The sequence below is a fragment of the Gymnogyps californianus genome, chromosome 7 (assembly GCF_018139145.2).
Source record: "Gymnogyps californianus isolate 813 chromosome 7, ASM1813914v2, whole genome shotgun sequence".
NCBI lineage: Eukaryota > Metazoa > Chordata > Aves > Accipitriformes > Cathartidae > Gymnogyps > Gymnogyps californianus.
The window spans coordinates 30,046,495-30,073,693 of record NC_059477.1 but is presented as its reverse complement, the minus strand read 5'-3'; the positions used below and the strand labels follow the sequence as shown (position 1 = coordinate 30,073,693).

The following is a 27,199-nucleotide window of genomic DNA, read 5'->3' as shown; positions in this document are numbered from 1 at the left end:
TGTATACAGTTTTGAAAGACTGGGTGGGAATTACAGAATAAAGCACTTAAAAATCCATAAATGTCTGTGTACCCAGACCCAAATATGCTAGCTAGAAGGTTCTCCAGCTTGTGTTTTATGCAATATAAAGCCCTGCAAAATTTCATCAGAATGCTTCTAAGAAACCATGGGGTGTTACTTAGGTACTTGACAGATAAAGAAGCACATGTTCATAAAAACTAAAGGAAGCTCTATATCCCCTGACTATATATAGATCTGTTTTTTGGGGAGTTTACTCTTTACTGGGCACAAAGAGACATTTTCTTAATGAAAAGCCTGCCCAGATGACATTGTATGTAAAAACTGCACTAGTATGATTGCTTCTGCCTCTTTTTCAACAGTAAGGTGTAACACTTGGCTAGAACACCTGAAGAAGCTTCATTTCACTGACTGGGTGCATACTCTACTTCCAAAGCAATCTAGTGCAAAACACAACAACACACACACTATAAAAAAAATAAAAACATCCCAAAGATATTCCATCTTTTACTTGCCTCTAGCATGTTACACATATACAGCCTATTAACATATCAACCAAGAATGTTAAAAAAAGAAAGAATATTTTTGGACACCGTGAAAACACTCACAGACTACAGAATATTTCTGCAGGTACCTAGTATTCACGGTGCTCTCATATCCCAAATAAATATTTTTTTTGGCTAGTGCAAAAGAAACAAAAGAATAAAAATCTAAAATGTATTTTCATGTACAATCAGAGAGCTTACCAGAAAAACAAACCAATCTTTGTGTCTCCTTCAAAGACAAGAACTCCTGTAGGTGTTAGTCCCAGGCTGTAATCATTGCCATCTCTTGCCTAATTGCCGCAAAATAAAGATTATGTTCATTTTGGTGTTTGACCCTTTATCCAAATTACTCCAGTGATTTGTGTAGTTTATTTGCCCAGTGTTACAATTAAACACATATCTGCTTATTTTATACAACAAAACTCTCATGTTTCAATGATCTTATGCAATAGATTTTTCTAGTTTGCAACCCTTCAATAAGGCTGACTAAAGTGGAAAATTAAAGTTTCTTGATTTGTCTGTGTAATAAAGACCTCCTTGTGCAGTTCTCTGCACTTCCTTCTCCACAGGAGATCTATTTTTATTTGTAGTTCTTCAGCTGGTAGCTGACTGGACCCCAGCCAATTTTAATTTAATTACTATGATTTTTCACATAGCTCTTAGTCTAAATACAAACTGTAGTACATATTGCCACACCAATCACATATTTAACACAGAGCAGATACGCTTGGACTAAAGTTATACCTTCTAGAAATGTATACTATAAAGTGGAATGTTGATGCAAAGCCAGATCAGTTGTTACACAGTTTAGATGAGTACAATATTCCTTTCCCCCCCCCCCCCCAAAGCAAAAACCAGTGTTGAAATGCAGGACAAAGCTAACATTATCATTTCCAAAGGTCATCATGCTGTGGTTAAACATACCTTGACTATGTGCATGTCTACACCATACATTTCCAGCCACTTAGCTTTGTTTAAGTAGTTAGTTTCAGCCTGTGCTGGTGTTTGCCCCCTGAAACAAATTTTTTGCTGTTAGGTAGGTGCCTGAAAAAGCACAGAAAGGAAAAACTGCTATATGAGGAAAGAGGAAAAGAAATTCCTAAAAGTTTATGAAAAACCTAAACACTGCTGACACTTGTTCGCTTTCATGAACATCAAGGTCACTTTTTAAAGTTTTAATCTGAAACTGCTGCTGCAAAAATTATTGCATTTCAAGATTCTGTACCTCATCATTTTACTCAGACTTTTGAAAAGCTTCATTTTTCACATTATATCCTCTGACAAAATATGACAGAACCATGTTAGAATTATGTTTCTGAACAAGACCACAGAAGAAGCATTAGCAGCATCTTTTTAATACATTCTCTTCACAGAAAAATCAGTGCAAACAGCTGGTTAGCATGCACTGGAAGATCTAGTACCTGCATTCCTTCCACTTCTCAAAAATGGCTAGTTCCATCTCTTCAGTCTGAGTGGGAACAAACCTGAACTCAGACACCAGTTCAGGGACATGTTCAGCAGGATCATAGTCTCCAAGTTCAGCTACAAAAGAACAGCATTGTCAAGCAATGTTACCAATAAACACAGTGGATATTAACAGGAACTTTTGCATACTTTTCTAGTTAATCTAAACCACTAAATTTCTTTTTGTGTTTCTCCTTCTCTTCCAGTCCTCCCAATATCTGAAGTGTCACCTTTTTTGACAGGGAAATTATGGACACTGAACAAATGGTCATGTTGTCTGCACAAAAGCTTTGCATTAATTTTTACAAAGTGCTATTGATATATTCCTTAACAAGCTTCCTATAAATGGAAGTTATCAACATCTGTGAAAGTCACCTTTTTTCTTTCCTGCAGAAAGTTTTCAACACTTTTATCACTGAAGTCTCTACTGAGATGACAGCTGACTAAAGTTACAATGGAATTTTGCCTTAAATTATTAAAACAAAATCTCTTGAGACTTGTAAAAAGCAAAACCAGTTCTGACACTTTTCATAAAACTATTTGTCCATTCTAAAAATCAATTTCTGGTTTTATGACTATAAATCCCCTTGTCCTGCTAAAATTACTCTGTGTCAGGGCACAATCATGCAGCTGTTATTTGTTGCTCTCCTTTAAATCTAAGAACATAATAAATGCCCTACTGGGTCAGTCAAATGGCTCATCTAGTCCACTGCTGCATGCTCAACAGGGGCAATAAGAGATGCTGTTTAGAGAGCATACTGGAACATACTAGTCAATGGGCGTGCCACATCAAAAGCACAACCTCTTTTTTCCACAGATGCTAACAAGTCCAGCTTTTAAAGACTGATGTATGCCTAAAATGCTGAAACTCACAGTTAGAAACCTTTATAAAAATGTCCTGATTTTCAGAGTCACTAAATATTCGCTCCTCCCATTGATTTCAAGTGGCTTCTTAATGTTCAGCTCATATCCAAAAAATTAGGAATAATTCTGTAACTTGGACCTTGGGTGTCTGATACAGGCCAATAATTGTTCTGTCTGAAAAAAGAAACTACAGATGTTTGTATAGGAAAAAAATAGTGACATCTTTGGGAAGACTTGGAAAAGTCAAATAAATATACACAGTATTCCATAGGTACAAAAACTATATATGATCTAAAAACGTGTTTCTTGGATTTCTGAACACTGCAAGCATAATAATAGTCTTTTCACCTCCTCCTTTTTCTTTTTTTTTTTTTTTAATGCTGACTGAGGAAGTCTGTAGTTCTATAATAATTTACTCCCACTAAAAGGCCTGCCTCTGTTGAAAGGAATGCTGTCAAAGCCAGCTTAGGTTCCAGCTGATTTAAATAAAAGTACACAGCTGTCAGACAGTAAGATTAAAGCCCTGCTACGGGCCTCATTGTGGAGAGAGGAAAGAAAAGATCAGCACAAAAAGCAATGGATATATGGCCTAATTAGATCACTTTGTTTTTCCAAAAACTTATTCACTGAACCCGTATCTTAAGGCTCTAACAATGCTAATATTTTTAACTATGGAATGTATTCTAACTGTTTTCCTTGCACACAAAAGAGCAGGTTAAAAAGGCAGGTATCTTTACAGTTTAATTCCAACTCTCTATACCTACACATGATAGAGCCATTAGTTCCTGCCTGAAGAACAAAATGTGTTTTAGAAAATACCTGTAAGAAAAAGAATTTCAGTGACTTAGTCCTGTTACCTAACTCCTGCAAAGTACAACAGTGCATTGGTTTATAAGATGAATGCTGTGTACAGAATTTGTGCAGCCCAGACGCATGGCACATCCCCAAATTCCCCCTTCAGAGGACTGTACAACAGCTTTACAGCAGAGGTTCTGCGATTTTTTGTAGACTTATAAACTGGGTTGAATAAGGCTATATTCTCCAATAAGGACCCAAAAGCCTACTCTAGCAGACATTTCTAAAACTTCAAGACTCCCCTCTTTCTTTTGTGAGTTCCCCTGCTTGAAACCACAGCAAAGTTCACATTCGTTAAGATCACACCCTCATCCAAACAACAGAAGACACTGGCCATGAAGATCAGTGATGTACAACCTATACAAGCAACAGAAGGTCAGACCACAGCTCCTGGAGAAGCCATGGATGCTGGAGTCTCAGCTGGAATCAAAAATTAAAGACAACTCATTAATAAGAGTCTCAGATGACTCAAGCATAGTGCTGTATAGCTGAGAAAAAAATACAGTATGTCACCTCTTTTGGCTGAAGAAGGATCTGAAATACCAACAAGTGCAGTTCAACCATAAATGCTCAAGTACAAGCATGAGACGTGGGGCACTAACATGTTTCTACAAAGAGGCTGAAGTCAAAAGCTGGTGGTTTTTATATACAGGACTTTTCAATTGAGTGCAGAAACAAAATAATTTTGTACCTGATTTGTACAACAAAGAAAACACATGGCAGAAACCACACGACGAAAAAAAGTGAACTGTGTTACTACATCAAAGCAATTCAGGAAGACTGCAGACCTCATATCTTGTGTGAAAGTGGACAGATTTGCACACAAGCACCTGAGAAAACAAGTTTAGGGCAAAGCTGTTTATGTTCAGAACCTCCTTGTTCTGTTTCCTGAGGAATCGAGTCATTTTCTATATACACTCTCAGCAAAATTACAATCAGAGAGAGCTGTGTTTCACACTGGATCACTAATGTCTGGGCAGAGCCTATTTTCTGGATGTAACAAGGACAGACTAAAAGAGGTACTAAGAGTCTACACAAAGTTGTTCATGCAACTTCATCCTTCCCCGCTCGTACCTACTCACCTTGCATGTTATAAGCTGCCAACTGGATGGCTGTGTCAAAAGGACATTCCAATCTGCCATAAGAGAAATGCATTGTTAAAACCCTAGCTGACACTGTTTAGCAGACAATTCATATACCTGACAGTGAAAAACTGGAAATGTTTGGGATAAGAAAGTGAAAAAGGATTAGTAGATTTTCAGCAAATTAACAAGAGATAAGCACTAAATTATTTAAGCGTTCCTCTGCTGCTGTTCATGCATAGAAAAGTAATATTTTAGAGAAAAAACCCATTACATTACTTAGCAAAACTTATTAATTATCCAAATATAAGTTTAATAAATCCTATGCTAAACACACTGTAATTGTTTAAAAGGCTGTTTATTGGGAATACTTACTTTCCACTAAGAATATCCAGTTTCAGCTGCAGAACAAATAAATACCTGTATGATTAAAGAAATAAAAGTAATTGGTTAATAGTTCTAATGTGTCACTTAGCCAACCGGAAGAAGTTAGAGCCTGACAAATAAAAACATTTTCTACTATTTACATGGGTTTTCAAGACTGAAGAAACTGCATTGTGATCCTTCAAGGCTTTATCAGTTGTGTTTGTATGCTTTGCACACATTTCAAATAAACCCAAAGCTAGAAGTTGTCACAAGCTGAACTATGGTGTTGCATGGAAAAAGAAATAGGATACCTAAGTAAGTCTCATTTTTTCCTCTTCTGATCCTACTTGAGCAAAGAACAACCAGCAGCTTCCACATTCTCTTCATTATTCATAGACATACCGATCTCATACCAGAACAAATATTTTAAAGTCTCTCAAAAATAAATGTTCCTAATACAGACTGCTTAGTTAAAATCTAACCCAGAAAGCTGACTGCAAAGTGACAAAAAAAAAAAAAAACAACAAACCAGTAGGCTGCAGCCTTTTCAACTTGTTTACTCTTCGAGCCAGCTTTCCTTCACTACCTTGCTTATTCAGTACTCTTCTTGCTTAGAAGTTGGGCAAATATTGAATTCAAAGTTCCTGTCCCTTTGGTGTGCAACACCAATCCTTCCGATCCAATACCCACAAAGAGTAGCCTTCTTGCTCCATGAAGTACACATCTTCCCTTTAACAAGAGAAGAAGTAGTCTCATCAACTAAAATGCTGGCATCCATGATGGTATCCACTTTGAATTCTACTACAGATGAACAGCAACTTTATGCACAAAGCCAAAGACAATGCTTCTGTTTCAACATGTGCCTATGTCTCCTCGTACTCACATACACAGACACAAAACAGATACAGGCATTTTTCCTACGGGTCCCTTGGAAATCCACAAATACTTTGCCAAACCATTTATTATCCAAAGCCTTTTGAACACTAGCCCCTACATGGGGAATAAATTTGTTGGTACTGACCCTAGATATCAAAAGAATGAGCACAGGCCTCCAGTGTATAGTGGGTGTGACCAGTCTGTGCTTATCAGCCACATAACACTCGCAAACAATTCAAGCATACTTCCCATGCTTAGGTTGTGTTACATGACCTCTGACTGGTGGCATCTGATGGGAAGCTGGCAGAAAACGTGAGCAAGCTGCACTGGTGGAAGCTGAAAAGTGGCTCCAGCTGGGTGTCCTGCTGCACAAAGAAAAGGTGGAACCCTCGGAAAGGCCCTGCTAGTGACACCTATAACCCATAGCAGAGCTCCCCTTCCCACTGCTTCTTTAAGGCATAAAATTGTCTTGAGACAGAAGAAAGACTTGATGCTCTCCTCTTCTGGGGGATTAGCTAAGCAGACAGACAGGGTTTAAAAGCCCTCAGGTTTCAGGTCTGCCCTGCTAAAACCCGTATAGCAAGGTCTGACTGGCAGAACTCAACCAGGATGGATGAAAATGTTTCATAGTGGTAGATCCAGATGTAGGTCTGAATTTTGTCTATCATTACTATTTTTAGAGACAGTTAAATGTTTATTCAAGAACATGAATGGGGAGGTAAAACATTCTTCCCAGATCAGCAGGAAAGCATTAAAGAAAAGCAGTTATAACATTATGTTACCACATGTAAGTATGAAGCTGCACAGGGTACATATGGCTGTAAGGGGTAATGCTACTTTAATCTTCCTGATAGCACTCCTACGGATTTGGCTAAAGTGCAGATCGAAGATCCACACAGACATAAACCTGAAAAACAAACAAATGCACTTCACACTCTTACAAATGGCCGAGGGTATGAAGTGTCTACAGCTATCAAGAAAACATAACAACTTCATTTTCTCTCCAAAACGATCATCGGCAGTGGTGACAACGCAAAGAAACATTGCCTTTTACAACAGATTTATACTACTGACAGATGGTAGGTTGTGTTCTCTTTCAAAGTACCCCAAGTATGTCTCAGTCCAACATGAAATGCAGCATTACGAACGGATCTGTGAAATGTTTTAATCAAGAGAAACTGCTGCTGACCCGATACTACAATCCTACACATATAGTACTGTTAACTCACATCTCAACATGGTAGTAAAATGCTATTTTCCCTTTCCATAAGCTCTGCAAAGACCACAGAAGTAATGAAACGTTAACTGAACTTATTTTTGCCCAAGAGAAGCTCTAACTTGCAACTTTTCTGCCTAAAGAGACAGGATGACTACATACAGTTGAAACTAAATGCAGCTTAGGAAGAATAAAGAAAGAGGAATGATGTCTGTTCTCTTCAGTAAAAACCTCTGCCCATTGTGTATAAGCTACTCAGATCAGTTGCCAGAATTGCCTTATGAAAAATGGTACATGAAGTAACATAGTAAGTATATACATCTCTTTATATTAGAGCCCATTTATTTCATGAGAGCTACATTAGAAACATTTACAAAAAGCCAAGTAAGCAACCAGCTCTAAGGAACTCTCCATAACATCATACAACTGTTCAAATAAATACCACAAAAACATTTTCCTGGCCTTATTTGGGTACCTCTCTCACACACAAAATCCCTCTTACCTTGTTAGCTCTTCACGTAGATTGTTGGGCTCTGATGAGTAAAACTTTACACGAAAATGCAGACAGTATGGTGGGCCAACTGCAAAGTAGAATTCATTCAAGACAGTGGTAACAGTTACTGAATGAGACATCTTATTTTTTTATTACACACAATCACATCACAAAACTTAACTGAAATTGGCTCTGTCCTACCACAAGGTCTTAAGGCAGGAATTCCTTTGTGACAGGGAAATGCATGAAAAACATCAGGGTGAAGGGACACTTAAATATACGCACAAAATAATTTTATATGTTACAAGTCAATCCAACAGTCATATCACATTAAGTTGATTTGTCCTGCCAAGAGCACACGAATCTAGGTTAATGCCTATATTTAAGGACTCTATCCATCACCAATAAGGCTGTGCATCTTGGCTCTGCAGTTGACCAAACCCCCAGGCACTGCTGGTCTCTGTAACACCTTCCCAGGGCTCTGGGAAATAGCCACTGCTGACAACTCAGGCCCCTTTATTCCACAGAAATTTAGACATATTTTAGGAGGATTTAACAGACCCTTCTGTGGAAGAATCATCTTTTCTGGAAACCAAAGAGTTAATTCAGCAAAAGGATGGATTAGCAGTTCTTTAAAACTGTGCAGTGCTCTGCTGATTCTTGCATCTGACAGGAGGAATTTTCTCTCTCTCGGTGCTTCCAAAACCTCTGTTGTATTAACACAGCACCACAAATCCCTGAAGACTTTCCACAGCAGAGAGCAAGGAAGCTGCTAAACAAAAATCAGCTGATGTCACAGCTTACCCAAGCACGAATCACTGAAACAACCAGGCCACACCAAACCCTTGTGCAGCAGGTAAGGATATGGCAGACCGAACACAGATTCGGGCATTCAGGACCGCCCCAAGGGATGGAGGCTCCAAGACAAGTTTTCCTATAGTCAGGATAATGATCTATAACACTAAAGCATCTTCAGCTGCCTGGACTCCATTTAAACTATAATTAATGAGCCTCTAACATGTTTAATTAAGGACATTAGACTAAAGTAATATGAGCTAGAGAGGGAAGAGGTCATTACACAATCAGCAGCACCATGCCAGGTTTTTGTCACCAGGTCTTGTCACCCCTCATGGGACACTGCCCCCCACCACCCATTTCAACTCTCTGTGCCTCCTGTATGTTCAATATGAAATCTCAAGAGAAAACAGAAACGACACTTACTTTTAACTTGCTTTTTAATGCTTTTTGTGTTGTCCAACCAATGCTGAAAAATAAATTACTTTCATTGAATTATCAATAAAGAAATCTCACAGAGAGAACAAAAAAGGAAAAAAGAACCCTATTCATTAGTGAAGACCATCTTGGCATAACAAGTAGTTCGTTAAAACAATCTAATCCAAATCTTTCACCATTCACAGCTCTCTCAGTGCTCACTGAAGATCCTTTCACTCAAAGTTTGTAATGCAAAATGTCAGTTTTGGACAACAGAAACATCCTGTAGTACGCTATTTAAAGCCAATCTTCAAGAAAGCGTTATCTACTTTAAAAAAACCAAACCAAAACAAAAAAAACCCCAAAAAACCCAAAAACCCAAACGTACTGACAAACCACTTTAATTACTAAAGTTTTCATCCTGTCCAAACAAACAAACACTTAATTCACACGTTAGTAGGTCAGCCAGTAACAATGTGCCAGAGAGCATAAATCATAGCTGGAGACTCTGGCACTCAGCTGTTTGTGATGTCCACTTGGGGTGGAACGTGAGAGACAAAATAAATATTGTTGGCTTTTGGGCATTTTCTTTAGATGACTCAAGTGTCATAACAGCAAAGCTGTCTATGTCCGAACATAAGGGTCAGCTCTACTTAATTCTCCAAAATCTATTCACATCTGACATTTCAGCAATTGTCACATGGGAGGACAGAAATTACTGCCTTACCTACTAATGCTAATTATAAGCTATATACTGGATGTGAAGCCAAAATAAAGGCTTCACTTATACTGCATACAACAGCATGTGAAAATTAAGCTATAGATGGCAGGTTGCAAGAAACATCTACACGTATACGCTATGCTCCCTGAAATAATTGCATATACTCTCACTGCTGAAGAGCTTATACCAGAAATTAAAGATAAAGCTGGAAAGCTAACATACAGCTAGCGGTAGAGACCTCCTTCCAAGTGCTGTGCATACTGAACAGCTCCCTCCTCCAAAGGAGGTGACTCAGTTAAACAGTAAACACGGCACCCTATTCAACATAATTGCATTGACTCAACAGCCAGAGCAAACTACCTAGCACACCATGTCCTGCACGGTTCACAATGCCCAGGCAACACCACCTCATTTGATCAACCCCAATTGTCACCTTGCAACTAATACAGATGAATTATATACTTAGTAACACTCCTTTCGTTAAACTATGTGCCATAAATTTCACAGTGGGCCCCATGGAGGACAGAAAAGCAACAGGGGTATGAGAAAGAACCGGTATTTTCAGGTTGCAATGCCAAGTGCAAACACATTCCTGTCTTCAGAGCAGCCCTGCCTTCTGCAGAGAGTGTGTAAAGTCAGCCTGTAAGACAGCCAGGATATGCAATGATTGATATATTAGCTGCAGATCAGAACAACTGAACCATCTACTGCTGCTGTTCACACAGCTGAAAATGCTCTCATTACCTATTAAAACAAAGTAGCTACAGAAAGCTATCTGAAATGTATCCAATATATTTTTAAAATAAAGCAGGAAGCTTAAGGAAGAACGAAGCAAATATTTATGTCAACTTTGCTTACACTACCAGCAAAATGGAGTTGAGCAATTTTTTTTGTTGTTTCTTTAAGAAAACAATACAATCTCTCTTCCTATTCCATAAACTCACTTGCTGTAAGAGACAGTTTACTTACTCCTTCCTCCACCACAAAAACACACAAACTACTTGGAGGCTTGCAGGTGATGTAGATACAGGAATGGCAAAAGAGAGTCATTTCTAGGCTCCAGGACTGGCTGTCCACGCCTGTTTCATCAGTCTCCTGTTTTCTCTCATCTCCTCCACATTCCATGGGAAGGCAACTGAGAGGCCCGCGACAGGCACTGATAGCGTTTTACTCTGCTCAGCTCTTACCATCGCTGCCTATAGGAGCTCCGTCTGAATGGTAAGGGTGTGCGTGGAAGAAGGGAAACAGAACTGCTTTTAAATGGAGGGGGGAGAAAAAAAAAAACGAAACCAAACCCCAAAACCAACACATGCATGGACACACACAGACATCAGGAAACTTAAGATTTATTCCAAGTGATTAAAATGGAATTCAGGTGGACCTGGCAAAAAGTTTACGTTTTGATGAGAGTTTGCTCAGCACAGTCTACTGCTGAAATCCAGAGATAAAGTTAGCTAAACAAAAAGCAATATGAACAACAGGCTGCACAGAGTACTGGAAGTCCTTACTAAAACAGTTTGTTGCTTCAGAAATTTAAAAAACAAAACAAAACACACACAAAAACCCCCAAAACCCAGTAACATTTCAAGAAGGTAGGGTAAACAAGGGGGTTTTTTAGTAAGACGGTGAGGCTAAAACTGGTCCCATACTTTATGGGATTAATGGGTGCATACTTAGTGCAATGCTATACAAATAATTTTCAGCATTAAGCACTACATTAGATAAAACTGCCAGGGTTACAAACCAATGTGTTGTACAATTCCATTGGGAAGAGCAAGTATTTGATACTTGCAACCTGTACGGTAGAATTTGAAATTTGCCACCTGTTAAATGTTCAATGCCTCCTGACTAAAAACATCTCTCCAGCATTGCTAGAGGAAAAGCCAAACAGCCCAACAAGTTAACAGCAATCTTCATCTTTTGTGTCACTGGACATGCTGTGCTGTTCATTGTCAGCCTGAATCACAGTTACTCAAATTAACAATAGCCTGTTCCCTGGGCTGCCAGACCAAGTCCGATACATGGTGGACAATCTTGCAAATAACTCCTTTTGCCATCTCCTGCTTCTTACTTGGGGGGAATCTGTTCCTAACCATCAGACTAGCTGTGAATACAGAAATCACATGAAAACAACAATCCTTACACTTCACTAATTGTTTCAAGAACTTCTTCAAAGAAGCTAGTATTTGAATTCTAAAATCCAAAATGTCAGGAAGAGTTTGTATTATCTGGGTTCCCCCCACTCTCCAGTACATCATAAACTCAAACACCTAACTACTAATCACTTCAGTAGCTCAAAAGAAGAAAAAAAAGCTATCCTTCAGTTGTTCAAAATGAATCTATTGAAAACTCATTTGTAGTTAAAACAAGTGGGGAATTTCTAAATTTTTTATTTAGCTACATGTTGCTAGTTTGCCAGTGTTTTTATATCACTAGGTGCAACTAGCTAGTAAGGCAATATACTTAGATTTAAATTGGGTAGCAGAAAGATTATCTCCTTCAGAGCCAGCAGACAATTCTGTCCACAGTAAGGGACTGGATTCTTGCACTGTTTATTTAACAGGTCTCCTGAATAATCTTTGACAAGTCACTCGATTAGTCTCTGTTTCCAGCTGCAGATTGGGTTTCTGCTAGAATGGGCCAGCTCCTCTTTGCAAGAACGGCTGCCATCACAACAGTTCTTCATTTCTTAAAGCAATTATCTCTGGGTGTTGTATTCAGCTCTTCCGGCAAAATGCAATCTTCTGCTTTGTTATACAGCGTGTATCATTAAAGTCCAGTTTAAACAGATTGTTATCTCTACTCTGCCTCTTTTCAGTCACACGCAGTTAAGAAAAGGAAGCAAACCAAGTTCGAAATCCCTTGTACCTGGTAGATTGTGTACTATCAAATACTCAATCAGGTGCTGTCTGGACTGGAAGTAACAATTCGCTGGACAAAAGCAAGCCATGAGACAGTGCTGAGGCAGAAAAGATTAACTCTTATTTCCCCATTTCAAGATGAAATGATGTTATTTGCTAACAGAACAGTAAGAGAAAAAAGTTTACCATACACATAGTTTCACCAATTATAACCAACCTACTGTGAACTCTTACGAGATCCTAGAGGCACACAGAAATACTTCAGAAGCCACATGGCAGAAATTGAGTTAGGATACCTAAAATGTACAGATTATTTTTTTCCTGAAGCAAAAAGATAAATGCAATGGATTCATTCACTATCAATACTCAGCATCCTAGACTGCACATGCTTAACACAGCTAACATGATTTTTATAAATATAAAATGGTATGCAATGGGCTGTTTTCTAATTTCTGTTGGTAGGAGGTATGCATGGTTCTGAATCACATCCCTCTGTTAGTGTAACAGTCTTTCTCCTTAAACGTCTCTGTTCTGCAAGAGGTTTAAGACCACTTTCACTACTGGGAACTGCAGCCCAGCAGCAGCTAATCCCGCTAGCCATGAAGTTTGCTTCAGATGCTGAACACGAAGTATTTTCTCTGAAGAGAACATTCTCTACAATTACAAGCTAAGCATCAAACTCAATCGCAATAATTTTGAAAAGAAGCCATCAGGTTATAAGTGAGCTTTGGGGTGGATAACATTGTGTCCAAAGCTGTCAGCTTCTTTCAAAGATTCAAGCTTGGGGAGTTTTTTTGCCATTGTACAAAGCTGTAACAATTAAGATGTCACCTTCAAATTGTTCTGGACATAGACCCTCACAGAAGTAAAGGAATATATGTCATTGCCTCCATTTTGTATGCTGACCTCAAACAATTCAGGTATTTAGCTCAGCAGCAACTGTCTGTGCTTCCACTCTGCCATCCTAATCATGAAATAATTCTGAAGGGGACTTGAAACACAGAAACAATTAGGTCACACATCTAACAAGTAAGATTGACATACACAGTATGAAAACTCATTTCTCATTCTACCTGGGGGTGTTAGGATAAGTGAATACAGGTCTAAGCTACAGGGTCACAGGACAGAGACAAAAATCCACTCCTTGTCTCACACCTCACTTAACTTGCAGCTATCCTTGTGGGCAGGATTAAGCACTTGGCCATAAGAAGTATCTGTATAAAACTGCACAGCCCACAAGTGAAAGAACTATGGTTGCTTCTGACAAATGATGCTCTGCTTCTATTTTCAAAAGCAGTCACATTTTTACAAACACACCACAAACTTCACAAACAAACTCAGGCTTGCAAGAACCCTCTACTCAAACTGTCTGGTACATACAAACACACCTATATCCTCCCAAAAATTTCTAGTTGCAGGTCTGAGTCACAACTGATTTGAGCAAATCAAAGGTACACCCCTCTTGACAAGATTATTTCCCAAGCAGACATTAACAATTTGCTGATGAGAAAGTTGATGGTATTGGCAAAGGAAAACTTTCTCCACTCTGTAGAACAACAAAGGACCAAGCACACACGCTAGTTTTGCCCTTTCCTCTCTGCATCAGCAGCATCAAGAATTTCTACATGATCTGCCAGGCTCTGGGGTCCTACTGGACCAGCCTGCCTAATGACAACAGAAGGTGTGACAGGAACAAATGAAAGACAAGAAAGGAAGAGACAACAGCGTTGTAATACGTTAGAGTGCTCGAGGTGGAATTAAACTTGGGGTCACTTAAACTAACACACCATAAAGCTTCTGCACAAAACTTAACTCGAAAAAGGCAGTTTTCTTATAGCATTTTTGTCAATATTAAGATTTAACTTTTAGACTGTTGCTTAAAAAAAAAAAAAAGAAAAAAGAAAAGCACTGCTACTCACTGCCACTTGTGCGGAATCCATGAACCTTAATCCAAAGTAGTCGCTTTCTATAAGGTCCAGATGATACATGATTTGTTCAAACAGGAGCTGGCCTTTGGCTTTTTTCTGAAAATATAAAAGGATTTAGTACTTAGCAGGTAGATTTATTGTAGCATCTACCTTCTTCTAGGCATACTTTATATTGTAATTCCAAAAGTAAGAGAATCCCAAAATTAAGTTTCTGAAAATACAATGTGGAAATTATTGTTTTCTCTCATATTTTTTGATGGCTATTTTTCTTAAAGGCAAATGTACACCCCACAAGAAGCACACATAATATCCTTAAAGGACTTGTATAATCTCCTTTTTTGGAAAATGTCAACATTGACTTGCAGAACACGGTGTTAAAACGTCATTTTATCATTGTCCCTTTTAGGCTTTCCTTACTCACCAAAGTTCAACAGAACTGGAAATATAGCTAGTACAATTGCAATAACTAATGCACTGGAAAATTTTCAGAGCAAAGTACAGCAAATTGCTTACGAATTTACTACTCTGTTATCTAGGCAATTCACCAGTTTTGAAGCAGGTAGCAAAGCATATTGAACTAGGATATAGCATTCCATTAGCAAGTGCTTTTAACAACTGCCAGGAAACAGCCTGGGGCAAGCAGCTTTAACAAATAGTACTTAGATAACACATTTACAAAAGTAAGTTCATAAAACTCACTTGTAGGTGCAAAAAGCAACCGCATATGCTCACACATAATTTATGAAAAACCTTAGTTCTGGCCCCAAGTAAACATCATTTTTACAGTGATGATCTAAAAAAATTAAACAGCTGTTTTTAAAGAGAAGGCATGTAAATAGCACTGGGCTGTTTCTACACTACATACATTTTTCATGCTATGAACTCCTTTATAGTAATACACTGAAGGAAAAGCTTAACAGTAATACCTGAGATGGCTAAATGTAATAAAAATACATTAATAAAATAGTAGGTCAGAGTACAAGTCACGGCATTGAAAAGAAATATTTTTAAATGCAAAGAAATGCAGAAAGGATTTATGCTTACTCTGCAAGCAGTTTAAGGATTTCTCTATTTCCATAATGCTATCATCTTGCAATCTTTTATCTTAATATTTATACATTCACAACTTGAGAAGTGGGCTAACTTTCTAAGCATATTTTTAGTAAGCTACTAATAAGCAGATTTAGTCCACCTCTCAAAATTCCAGGCCAGCCAGAATTCTTATTCTCAGAATAATCTGGTTTAATCACCAAGTAATATCCATGTAAGTAAAGCAGCATGCATAATTTTTGCCTCCTTCCTCTACCCTGATCTTCAGATATTTTATATTCAACTTTGCAATCATAATCATTGGTTTACTCAATGCGTTAGTTAAATCCAACATGACATTTCACAGCTCAAAGCAGAATCTCAGAAAAGTCTGTAAACTGAACCTGCCTAAGCAAGTTTTCCCACAGTTATTTATTTCCAAGTATTGGGGGAGGTAGGGGGAACAGAAGGCAATTTCACATACACGCAGCATCTACAAAATGTTGTATAATGAAAATGCTGAGATATAGACCTCATCAAACTCATTCAGGGCAAGTTTTTTCTGTCGACTTCAAGAAAAAGTACTTCTCAGGCAATAGCAGATTTATTAAACACTAGCAAGACTCTTCTAACAGAAGCCTTAAGGCAAATCGCCTACATATAAAACCACACATTTCTTCCACTATTGGAGTCTGTAGCCTCTTTCTTGAAAGAGCAAGGCATTGAACTGTTGATATTTTCTCTCAGCACAGGATATCTTCATCTTCTGCTTAAACAAGAAGATATACTAATACAAGTGAAATCAATTCAGCATTTGCAACAGCAAAACTAGAAAAATGTTTTATTTTGCATGAAGCTTTCTGCAGCTCATCCAAAACTACAGGAAAATCTCCCCTTATTGAGCAGAACATTTTAGATCCTTCTCAATTCCTCAGTAAGTCATCTTTTAAAACTGTAATTAACCAATTAGCCAAATTCCCTCCCGGGGACAGGCAATGGAGCACTTTAACGTGAGCCTGGAATTACTACACATACTATCTCGACTACCAACAACCAAAACTTACTATTGTTCAAAATTCTGCAGCGTCAAATTAGTTTCAAAGCATGTTCACCATTTCAGTAATCTTAGCAAAGGACTCAAAGATTAAGTGGACCCAGAATAACTAATGTGGGAGAAAGTCCGTGAAGAAAAGCACTGGAGCGGCTGTGGAAAGATTTGTAGCACTACTGGTTGTTTTCTGACTTAAATTTTTGCAAGTCAGCAAAAGTTTCACACGTGCTTTAATGTTAAATTCAAACACTTTCTTAAAGCCTTACTAAAGTCCTTCCTCCTTACATTTAAACAAATGGCAATCAAAAATATTATTGCTTTGTAACTGGTCAATTTTTATGAATCAAAATTAATTTCTTTGTATTCAATAAAACTGCAATCTCAAGTGTTTTCAAAAGACACAGCAAAGATATTGTGTCTGGTGAAAAATGACCCTAACTTTCTAATAGCAACATTCAATTTAAATTACCTTTTCATCCTGCTGCTATTCCATGCTCCCCCCCCTTTCTTTTCCTTGCAGCAGAGCTCAGGTTACTCTCAAAGGACAAATATTTTCAAGCTGCTTAATGGTTACCGATGAACTATTAATGACTCCGCTCACAAGCAGTCCAGCCAGTGGCTTGTCCTCCCTTCAGGGCACAAATTAAACTCCTCATGGGTCTGTAATTCTGTAAAACCTGACTACTTGATTCACACAGTTTGCTGTACTCTGCAGGGAGCAACAGCAAACATCTCACAGCAGGAGAATCAGCAACTGAACTTGGAAACGTAAATAAAATATATCATTTATATAGGGCAGGTCATCTAGTGGTTTTGCCACACTTTGGAATGAGGTAAAAGCATCTTTTGATCCCTTTGGCATGAATCGTGCCCCCCACCCCCACCCCGAATGGAAGGGATGCTCCCATCTATGCCCTAATGACATCTCATGCTGCTCTTAATAACTGCAATTGCTGGCTGACTAGGTGTTAGAAAGGCTGGACTTAACCTCGGTAGCTCAGCAGCAAGGCTGGGTAAAGCCAACTCTGGTGTTCACCTCCACAGGCTGGTTTGTCCCTTCATCATTGGGATAAGATGATACAGAGACATTCACCTTGGCTCAGGCATCTCAGTCACTGCCTAAAACTAGAGAGGCAGCATTTATACCCTCTTCTCATGGTCTCAGAGGTAAAGGTTTTTTCATGGATGTGCATTCAAGAGCATAAGCCAGCAACTGAGTGCTCCACAACTTGCCTGTCTGATGTAAAAGCCATTTTCAGTACTAGCAGCAGCCAGTACAGACCAGCGCTGGTGAAGCAACATGGGCCTACAACAGCTGGGGATGAAACCCTTGTGCTGGGCAGGCACCAGCTGAATGGCTCACTTTTTAAGGTTTTTATCAGGTTTTTAATCACAGTGAAGTACTTCAAACTTCCAAAACTTGAAAAAAATAAAACCAAAACGCCCACCTAATGCATTTACTAACTAAAATGCTTACCAGAAAAGAATTTTTCTCCTCTTTATTTCTTTTCTTTGTGAAGAAAAGGAGGTCCCTATATAGGATGAACTCTGAAAAAAGAGATTAATAGGCTTTACCTTCATGAGACTTATCATCCCTTGTGTCTTTGCAGCTGTACTTTTCTGTCAGAAGACTTCTTCAAATGATTATGCTAATATTGCTTATTAACAATAATTAACAGCAGCTATTGCCTCAGTAGCTACTGAAGGGCAAAAACCTCCCTTCCTGTTTTTTGTCAACTCATTAAGAGGGTTACCATTCACATTCATACCAGTTTCCTCAGAAAGACCCCGTTTACCCCCCAGAGAAGCTAGGGACCCCTATTCAGGATTTACAGCTACCCAGTTGCTAGGATGTCACCTATGCACGTTTGCAGACCATGGCAGTGTGGGAGCAGCAGATGAGCCTGTCCATTTTCTATGAAGTTAGTCCCCCTTCTCCCATACGACATGTTTTGAAAAACTAAGCCATGAGAAAGCTCCAACAGTGAGCTTTAAAGGAAAAAGATTTCATCTCAGTATCATAAAAACTGTATCTATAGTTAACACCGTTAAGGTTTGCTGGAGAATTGGAGGGTTAAAATCCCTTATCTTTACAAAGGCAGTGTTAGAAGTACACATTATTTGTATCACTCTGATCTTCTTATGGCTTTAAGTACTGACCTACAAATGGAGTTGCTCCTCTCCTCAAACTCCAAGCATCAATCTTTCAAATAACTTCTCCAAACTCCCCAGTCGATTTTCTCCTTCACCTAAAGATGCCACTGGCAGCAAAACACCAGTTCTGCTTCTCTGGTTTATCCCCAGCCTCTTACAACATGTACCACATATTCTTGTACTGAGTAAAAAACCCTGCAGGCTGGAAGGCTGCAGAGAATAATTTCTACCTCCAGAGACAGAGCTTATCAATTCTTCTGTTTACTCAATCTCTCCCAACTATAGGAAGATAAGCATTTGGGATTAAACATTTTGTTCTGTTATTCTCTGGAGAAAGAAAAAGGCATCTCCCAAAAATTTTTACGGAGAATTGATTTCAATACCTATCATAACTGTACATTTATCAGAACACTATATAGAAGGATTTTAATGTACTGTGCCCAGGCTTATTGACCCTATACATAAAAAGACAAAAATTCAAAACATTCACACTTGTCAGTTTGTTTTGCCAGAAGTCTCTTTTTTTCCTTCTCCCACACAGTTTCTATCTTCTGGCTACACATTTGATTTAATTCATTTCTGAATCTATTTCCTTATGTTCTTTCTGATACAGAATATATCCAAACTGTTTGTCCAGCATTAAGGTTTAAAGATTAAATACCTCCCCCCAGTATATTCTCAAACATTTCAGTTTTATTTGGTGTTGCACCTGCACATTTCTCAGGAGCAGTCTGGTTAAGAGCATATGAGAGTCTCAGCCTTTGAGCTCTTTACAGGGGCAGTTCAGCGGGAAAGCAGGGCTTCAGACAAAATTTGCTGTTATGCTGCGAGTTAGGAATGCTAAACCTTCGGGCAACTAAACCAGCCTGCAGCACCATCCCCAGAAACACTGCAGGCCAAACAAATTATTCTGATAGCAGCCGCAGCTCACTTCCAGCTGCTCCCTTCCTCCCCTTCCAGCCGCGCCAGGGCATTGTGCATCGCTGCACGCCTGAAACACTCACCTGCCGTTAACCCAGAACGACTGGACTCCCAGCACTCAGTACAGGCAGTCTGTGATTCTGCTGCTGCTCAGAAGCGCTGAAACAGCAGGTACTATATATGTCTTACATTCAATCTCAATATGCATTTAAATCTGGCACCCCAGGACGCACTGGATCAACCCGCACTACGGCTGGGCGCCCTTCCACCACAGAGACAGCACCTCTGCTTTTTAACGCTCAGCTCAGGATTGATTTTTCCAGTTTCAGTCCCCTAAAGGTCTTTCAGTAGTTTAAGCAAATAGTCAAAAGCATTTCAATAGTTTAAGACAAAGACCACATGGGAAAAAAGTTTTAATCCAAAACTTTATAGTCTCAACACACACACACAAGCAAATGTTTATTTACTCATTACTTTTGTCAGCTGAGATTTTGAAAATTTAAAAGCCAGCCTTGAACACTAAGATTACTCATTTTATTCAAAGACTGATTTTCCAATATTTTTAGCATTACTAGATTTTCTTTTTAATCAGCTTCTGTGCCACAGACAGCATTCTGTATTTCATATTTACAGCTACAAATACTCAGCAAGTAGCCACAAATATCCGACAAGCTTTTAAAAAAAAAAAAAAAAAAAAAAAAAAAGAGTGGATTACTGAGTAAAAACAACTATCACAATTCACCTCTGATCTTGTAGTCAGATTGACACAGATCATCTCCCTCCACACAAAAAGCCATCAGCACTCATTAACAATTTGCTGGCAACATTTGTGGCATTCTAGACAGATTTCTTAATTTTATTTAAAATAATCACTACAAATACAGTCCTTTTTATCTTATTTTGTAAGCATTACTCCAAAACTGTTAACAGCTTCGCTAATTCCTGCTATTCCACAGAGCTCTTGGACTGGTTTATATAAGACCTTGTTTTAATGACACTTCATTATAATAAGGACAAAAACATCTCATTTTGTAATCTCCATATTAAATTTCATGCATGCATAAGTAAGGAATACTCTAAGATGAAAAGCTACTCGGAGAGCATCCATTCTCATAATTTGTGTCTTTCACCTTATACCACCAGGAAGCTTTTGCCTAAAACTTAGGTTGCACATACAGAAACTGGAATACAATTAACGCTCTATTATCCGTGAGAAGATTATGTAAATTGTGGGTTAAGCAGGGTCAGGTTTTTTTTACCAAAACCACCCTGGCTTCCACAAAGTACGGTGCTGCTTCTATAAGACGCCATACTTACTATCTGTTGCTATTGTAAGGCTGACCTTGTTCCCCCCAGAAAGCTATCCACAAATTTAAAAAGGTGCATATTCCAAGTGTATCCCTGTAAGTTAATTTATATTATTTATCTTGCCATTTTTCCCCTTTATCTAGGTTATCTTTTCCCTCTCCTAATTATTACTATGAATAGTGTAGAACTGACTATCTCTACAACAAATACTCCATTTTTAGATCTTCCGATTTAAAAATCCTCTGGAGCCCTCCAGTACTCAAAACAGCACTTTATTTGAAATTCTTGACAAACATTTTTGTTCACAAGTATTTCGTAAGCTGTTGGTGACCCCAATTAAAAACAGCTTTCAAGGAAAAGTACTGGTATGACGCCCTCCCCCTCCCCAACCTCTCCCCACGAATCGTCCCCACCAGAAGCGCCAGTATTCCAGCTGCTGAGGCATTCCCTTGGGAGCCCAGATTGGTATGACTGAGCTGATGGAGTCTTCAGGTACTAAACCAGGGCTGTTCAATGGCTTTTGAGCTTTTGGGAATTCCAGAGGTGCAGTGGGGGAAAATGGAGTTTAGTTTTGCATGGGAACAGGATTAAAAGTAAGACAGGGGATGTCAGCAAAACAGAGTTCTTATCCTTTCACGGCTGGTACCACTAAGCAAACATTCCACCCATGGGTCTTAAACAATTAGAATAAAAAGTACAACCCAACTTTTGTCCAAGTTGAAATCGTGGCAAGTTAACAGTAAAACAACATGTATGATGACCAACAGCAACAGCAGCACCGTTAACAGACACCATATATTTTATAAAAACTTTTCATAGATAAAAAAAATAAGCTTCTTAGTGTTTCACTAAGCGTATGATAAGTTTGTCAAAATCACTGAGTGCATCTGGACAAACATAAAGTTTCAAAATAGTGGTAACAGACGAGGAAAACTACCAGGTTGAAACACAACTTCAGAATCTGAGATCAAGATGGGGAAAAAAAACCCACACCTTTCGATGTGCTGCAAAAGAACACTGATAACTCGCATGAAGTTCATGCATCCCATTTTCAACATACCAAAGTGACAATAAACAGTATACATAAGACTGATACTCCTCAGTCATTGACATGGCTATGAAATAAGTAGATACTTAAAAGGAATCCAATCTATGTACTGCATAGGACTGTAGCTTTGATGAACAGTTCAAGTCAGGCAATTTTGTAATTAAAAACAAGAGAAGAAATAGAAGAGCAGACAGATTAAGTGGCTTGACAGACACCATAGATAAGATCAGTGGACAAAAAGCAGAATTACTGCTGAAATCCTGGCTCTGTGTTTTAATAAATTAAATCTCAACTGCATCATTTACAACATGTCCCTTCTGTCTCATTGTCAATATTTGTAAAAACATCAGTCTCTGCTGCTTAAAAAGACTCTGAAACATTTGGCTTACATGATAATGTTCCCTGTGGTTGGGTTTTTTTTTTTTGCTCCCCCTTTTTTTTTTTACTTTAAACAGAAATTCAGCAATCTCAGATTCAATTATACGAACGACTGTAACTCCAGAATACTCTTCTTTCAGTAGCAAATTCACTGTAAGGGTATAGCTCAACAAGCATTTTAAGCAAGCATAAGCCTGATGCCGCCTCTAAAAGCTTCTTCACCACATTTGGGGTGGCACATGGGGAACCAGATTGGAGAATCACTCCAGCTGGAAACTAACATAACAAAATTATATCGATTATTTTCAGCCACAGCATTTTCTTGACTTAGCTTACTGCCTGGCTGCCAAAAACCTGTTTCTTCTGCCAAGGGGTATGCGAAAACAAGGACAAATGCAATAATGAAAGCAACATCTTTTCTTCCTGTGGCAGCAACAACTTATGCCACTGTAAAGTATTTATGTAGCCATGGATTAAAAAAGGTACGGCATTCACTCCTGCCAATACAACTCCTTCTCTGGCCATGAACTAACCTGTTTGCTAAGTGATTCAGTCTTAAGAAACACTTTCTGTTATTTATTTTTTTAATAAAACAATTTCACAGAACTTAGGTAGACAATGGGACTGTGCACAACTGAACCAGCAGACCCAATGGCACCTCTTTGAGATAACAAGAGTTCATTTTAAACCAAATCTACTGCCAAAGTAACAGAACCAGTCTTGGAAAAAACCGTAGCTCAAAGAGGACGATAATTCTCAATGAACGTTTTTGTAAAAGAAAAAAAATATCTCTCTCAATATACACACTTGTATTTTTAATTTAGCTTTAGATTTTAGAAAGCAATATTGTTTTGCCAGGATTTTGTACCCTCCACTTCATCCTGTCTCCCCCCCCTTTCAGAGTCAACCCCAAAATATGAATGATGCAAGTGGAGACACAAGAACAAACACACTAAGGAGTCTGAAATGAAACATTTAATCTACTTTTAATTTATTGTATTTTAATCACCAAAGGAACTGGTACGTGTCAGCCACTGACGATGCACTGTAATTACTGCATCTAGCTATGTAGATTTAGCATATTTGTTTACTGTTACTCATAACAGATGTCCACAGACAAGGCTTTATTTTGGCTTATGAAGAAAAAAAAGCAAGAGTAAAAAAAGTTTCCTGTAGAAATAAACAGTTACTACTGCACCCTGATCTAAGTTTTATAGTCCAGATGGCAGGTCACGACACCTCTTCAGGTTCAATTTATGCTCCTCAAAGCCTTAGAAATGTTGTTAGAGGCACCAGGAATTTGCCTACAGAGCCAACTCCAGCTCCAAAGATTACTGCTCTAGTTATGTGGAGACACCAATTTAAACTTGAGTACTTTTTAAGTGTAACTCTTGCTATAAAGTGTTTGTGGGCATTCCTGGCCTCAAATTAAACATCCTAGGCACCAAGCAGCACCGGGTATGTTCATTATATTGTTTCAGAGATGTACAAATTAGTTTTACTGCCCTCTATAAACATCTATCTGTATAGTCATTTTGCAAATAAAGATGCCAAATTGTTTCTTTAACTCTAGATTTGGGTTTCTGGATATTGCAGGAGTTATTTCCGCTCACTATGTCAACACCACCACTCAATACTCTAACAAGTTGAGCCTTCCTCAGACTACCTAGCATTATAAACACACTAGAATTGTGCTTAAAGTAAGAAAGGGAGGAAAGAAAAGCCATTTCAAGAATGGCTGCTCCGCACAGTCTTTCTAGCCAGCAGCTCCAATGTCAGTGCAACTGTTACTGCAGTCAAAATCCTATGGAACTAGTCAGAAGGTCTCGCAGACCCACAGCTTCCTAACTCAGCTATGTGAACTCAAAACAAGTCACTAACAACTCTAACACCTGATAATGGAAAAACAGAGCACATCATTTCTATTGCTACTGTTCATCCTGTTGGCCAAAACCAGGTATATAATTAAGCAGAGCAGAACAGACACGTGTATATTAAGGGAGCTTTAGAAATGTAAAACAGCGGCTAACACCTCACTCCCAATAAAGCACTATGCTATGAGACAATCCCTACTATATAATCTGCCCTGAGGAGGGGAAGGAAGTAGAATTCTTCTCTTCCCCTCCCCTCTCAAGTTAGCATTAAAAATTGCATCCATCCCTGACACAAAATCAAAACAAACAAACCCACGCAGAAATTACTGCTAATACTTCTGCTCATCCCTCCTCTTCAACAGAGTTACACCAAGAGATTAACGTTCCTTCTCAAGATGCATACATAGCTCACTGAAAAGAAAACCCAACTCATCCGAAACGTTACCCTCTCTAAGTTAAGCCTTGGCACAACAATTACATTAACATGCTACAAAGCATTCAATATATAAGGCACAATGACATCTAACAAAACACTCTCTAGTTTCAGTGAATAACAAAGTTAACTATTCTTTCATTACCTTTTTACGACCAGTGACTTAGTGGACATCAAGCCATAGGGTCGGTTGCTACGACAAATAGATATGCCTTTACTAACTTGTAAACAGCAAAGAGCACAATCAGATTGACCCAAGCCAATCGTAGTTAAAAAACAAACTTGCATCACTCATACCGGTAAGTCCACGCTGACATCTGTTCCATCCAGCAGCGCTACTCGGCAAGTAATGATGGATTTTGCGTCCCCAGCTGCAGGGATGTGGGTTGCAGCTCTCTGGGCCTCTCTTAGCCGTTCCTTCTCCGCATGCTTACGCATAGACCGCCGTCCAAGGGTTCGACGGAAAAAGCTCAGCATCTTTGCTATGAAATCTAAGACAGAAAAAGAGCACGTTAATGTTAGTTTTTCACAGAAACAAGAAAAATAATAGTCCGCATTTAAAGTTCTTTGAAAATGCCAGACTTTGATAAAGAACTACTAGAGATTCAAACAGACGTTTCACTTCTTTGGATTTAAATACCCACAGTCTTTGGCTCCTTTGAAAAAAACTCAGCTCAAACCTTTGATGGCAGCTGGGGTGATTTTTGGGACAATCTGAAAGTATGTTAGGAAAAAAACCAGTGATTGTGTAGACCTCATACAATTAATTGCAATCTTTCATTAATACAAATGCTACTGCACTTTCCAACGAGACAGCGATGTTCTCTCAAAGCCAGAAAGCAACTAAGTACTACGTACCACCAGCTACCTTCTCGACTGACATACTCCATCTCTCTCATCGGAAAAAAAGTTATAAACGGCCCTTCCCGCCCCAGCACTTCGCTTACAGACCGGGGACTTTGGTGCCGAGCCTCTCAAGGAGAGGCTTCGCACAGACAGGCGAGCGCCTTTTGGGCACGGCGGTTCCCGTCTCTCTGCGGCCGAGGCTGCCCGCCGGCGCAGGGAAGGCGGCCTCCCAGCCGCTCACCGGCACCGCGGTGGCGCCTCCCGCCGCCCGGGTCCCCGGCCGCCGCGGCAGCGCCAGCCCGGCAAACACCCGGAGCTCGGCGATGAGTCAGCCCCGAGCCCCAACAACCGGCCGCTCTCCCCAGATCAAAACCGCGAGCACAGAGCGCCGAGACCCGGCGCTGCCCGGCCGCCACACCGGGGGAAGCCCCGGCAAGGAACGGCCCCCGCCCCGCTCAAATCCCCCTCCCCAGGCCACGCCGGCCGGGCGCCCCTGCCCTTACATAACACCCCGAGACCGGCGTCCGCCTCCACCCCGGCCCGCGGCCCCGCTCCTGCCCCGCCTCCCCAGCGGCCTCGCCTCAGGGGTCGCGCCGCGCCCTCCCCCGCCGCGCTCCCTGGGGCACCGGCGCGGCGCCGCCGCCCCTCCGTGGCGCGGCTGGCGGCGGTCGCAGCGGGATCCCCGCGCCGCTCACCTGGCGGGCGGCGCCGCGGCCCAGGCGGCGGGAACGGCGGAGCCGGGGGCGGCGGGAGCACGTCCCCGCGGCGGCTCCTCAAGGCCCTGGGGGCGGGCGGGGAGGGGGCTGTGAGGGAGCCCCCGGGAGAGGGCGGGCCTCCGAACATGGCGGAGCGATGTGGGAGGCCCTTAAACGGGCAACGACTCGCCGTCCATTTCCTCCTGTCCTACGCTTACTCACCTGGCAGCTTCCGCTGCTGCTCTCTCGCGCTCGGCACGGCAGCGAAGATGGAGGAGAAGGGCGACAGGGAAGGAAAGCGGCAGGCAGACGGTAAACAGAGCGCCCCCGTTCGCGCCGCGCAGTAGGACATCGCCCCTTTAAAGGGGCGGAGCCCAGTGGAGAAGGGGCGCCCCCGCCCCGAGCCAGGTGGTTTCGCCCAGCGGAGGACCGCCGCGGGGGGCGGCGGGGCCCATGTGCTGCCCGGGGAGGGGGACGGGAGGCGGGAGGAGGCAGCGGGCGCCGCCCGGCCAGCGCCGGCACCGCGGTCACCGCGGCGTGGAGCCCGGCGCCAAAGGCGGTGTGGGACCGGCGGCGGGGGGGCGGAGAGGGTCCGGGCCGGACAAGGGCCTCGTGGTGAAACAGGGGCGATCAGGAAACCCTCTAAGGAAGCGGCACTTCGTTTGGAGCCTTCGGGATGGCTTTCAAATCATTTCGCAAAATTTCTGGAATTTTTGCTAACACGGAGTGGAAGTTCCCCTCAGCGGCTCAGCCAGAACGGTAACAAGTCCTCCGCTGGCCAGCAGTGACAAGAAGCCTCAGGCAAACGCACTCTTAAACCATTAAGTTTAGAAGAAAATCGCCTCTCTAAACGCTGCCTGAAAGGATTAACTGTAGCAATGTATTAAGTAAAGCAGAACCATCTACAAACTAACACTGTTAGTATTTACACACTGAAATAAGATTATGACGACAAAACGCA

At 40.4% G+C, this 27,199-nt stretch overlaps 1 protein-coding gene across 2 annotated transcripts in view; it reads right to left on the bottom strand.

Annotated features, from left to right (window-relative positions):
* EPB41L5 (erythrocyte membrane protein band 4.1 like 5) overlaps positions 1-26,516 on the bottom strand; it is a 57,037-nt gene extending 30,521 nt beyond the window's left edge. For both annotated transcript variants that reach the window (XM_050899765.1, XM_050899767.1), the window contains exons 1-10: positions 26,461-26,516; positions 24,995-25,188; positions 14,493-14,597; positions 9,001-9,043; positions 7,789-7,867; positions 5,204-5,248; positions 4,829-4,881; positions 1,985-2,105; positions 1,488-1,575; positions 765-853 (exon numbers count right to left, since the gene is read on the bottom strand). In XM_050899765.1, the coding sequence (XP_050755722.1) occupies positions 765-853; positions 1,488-1,575; positions 1,985-2,105; positions 4,829-4,881; positions 5,204-5,248; positions 7,789-7,867; positions 9,001-9,043; positions 14,493-14,597; positions 24,995-25,174 (803 nt within the window). In that variant the 5' untranslated portion in view covers positions 25,175-25,188; positions 26,461-26,516. The remainder of the gene's footprint in view (positions 1-764; positions 854-1,487; positions 1,576-1,984; positions 2,106-4,828; positions 4,882-5,203; positions 5,249-7,788; positions 7,868-9,000; positions 9,044-14,492; positions 14,598-24,994; positions 25,189-26,460) is intronic.
* Between the last annotated feature and the right edge of the window lie 683 nt (positions 26,517-27,199).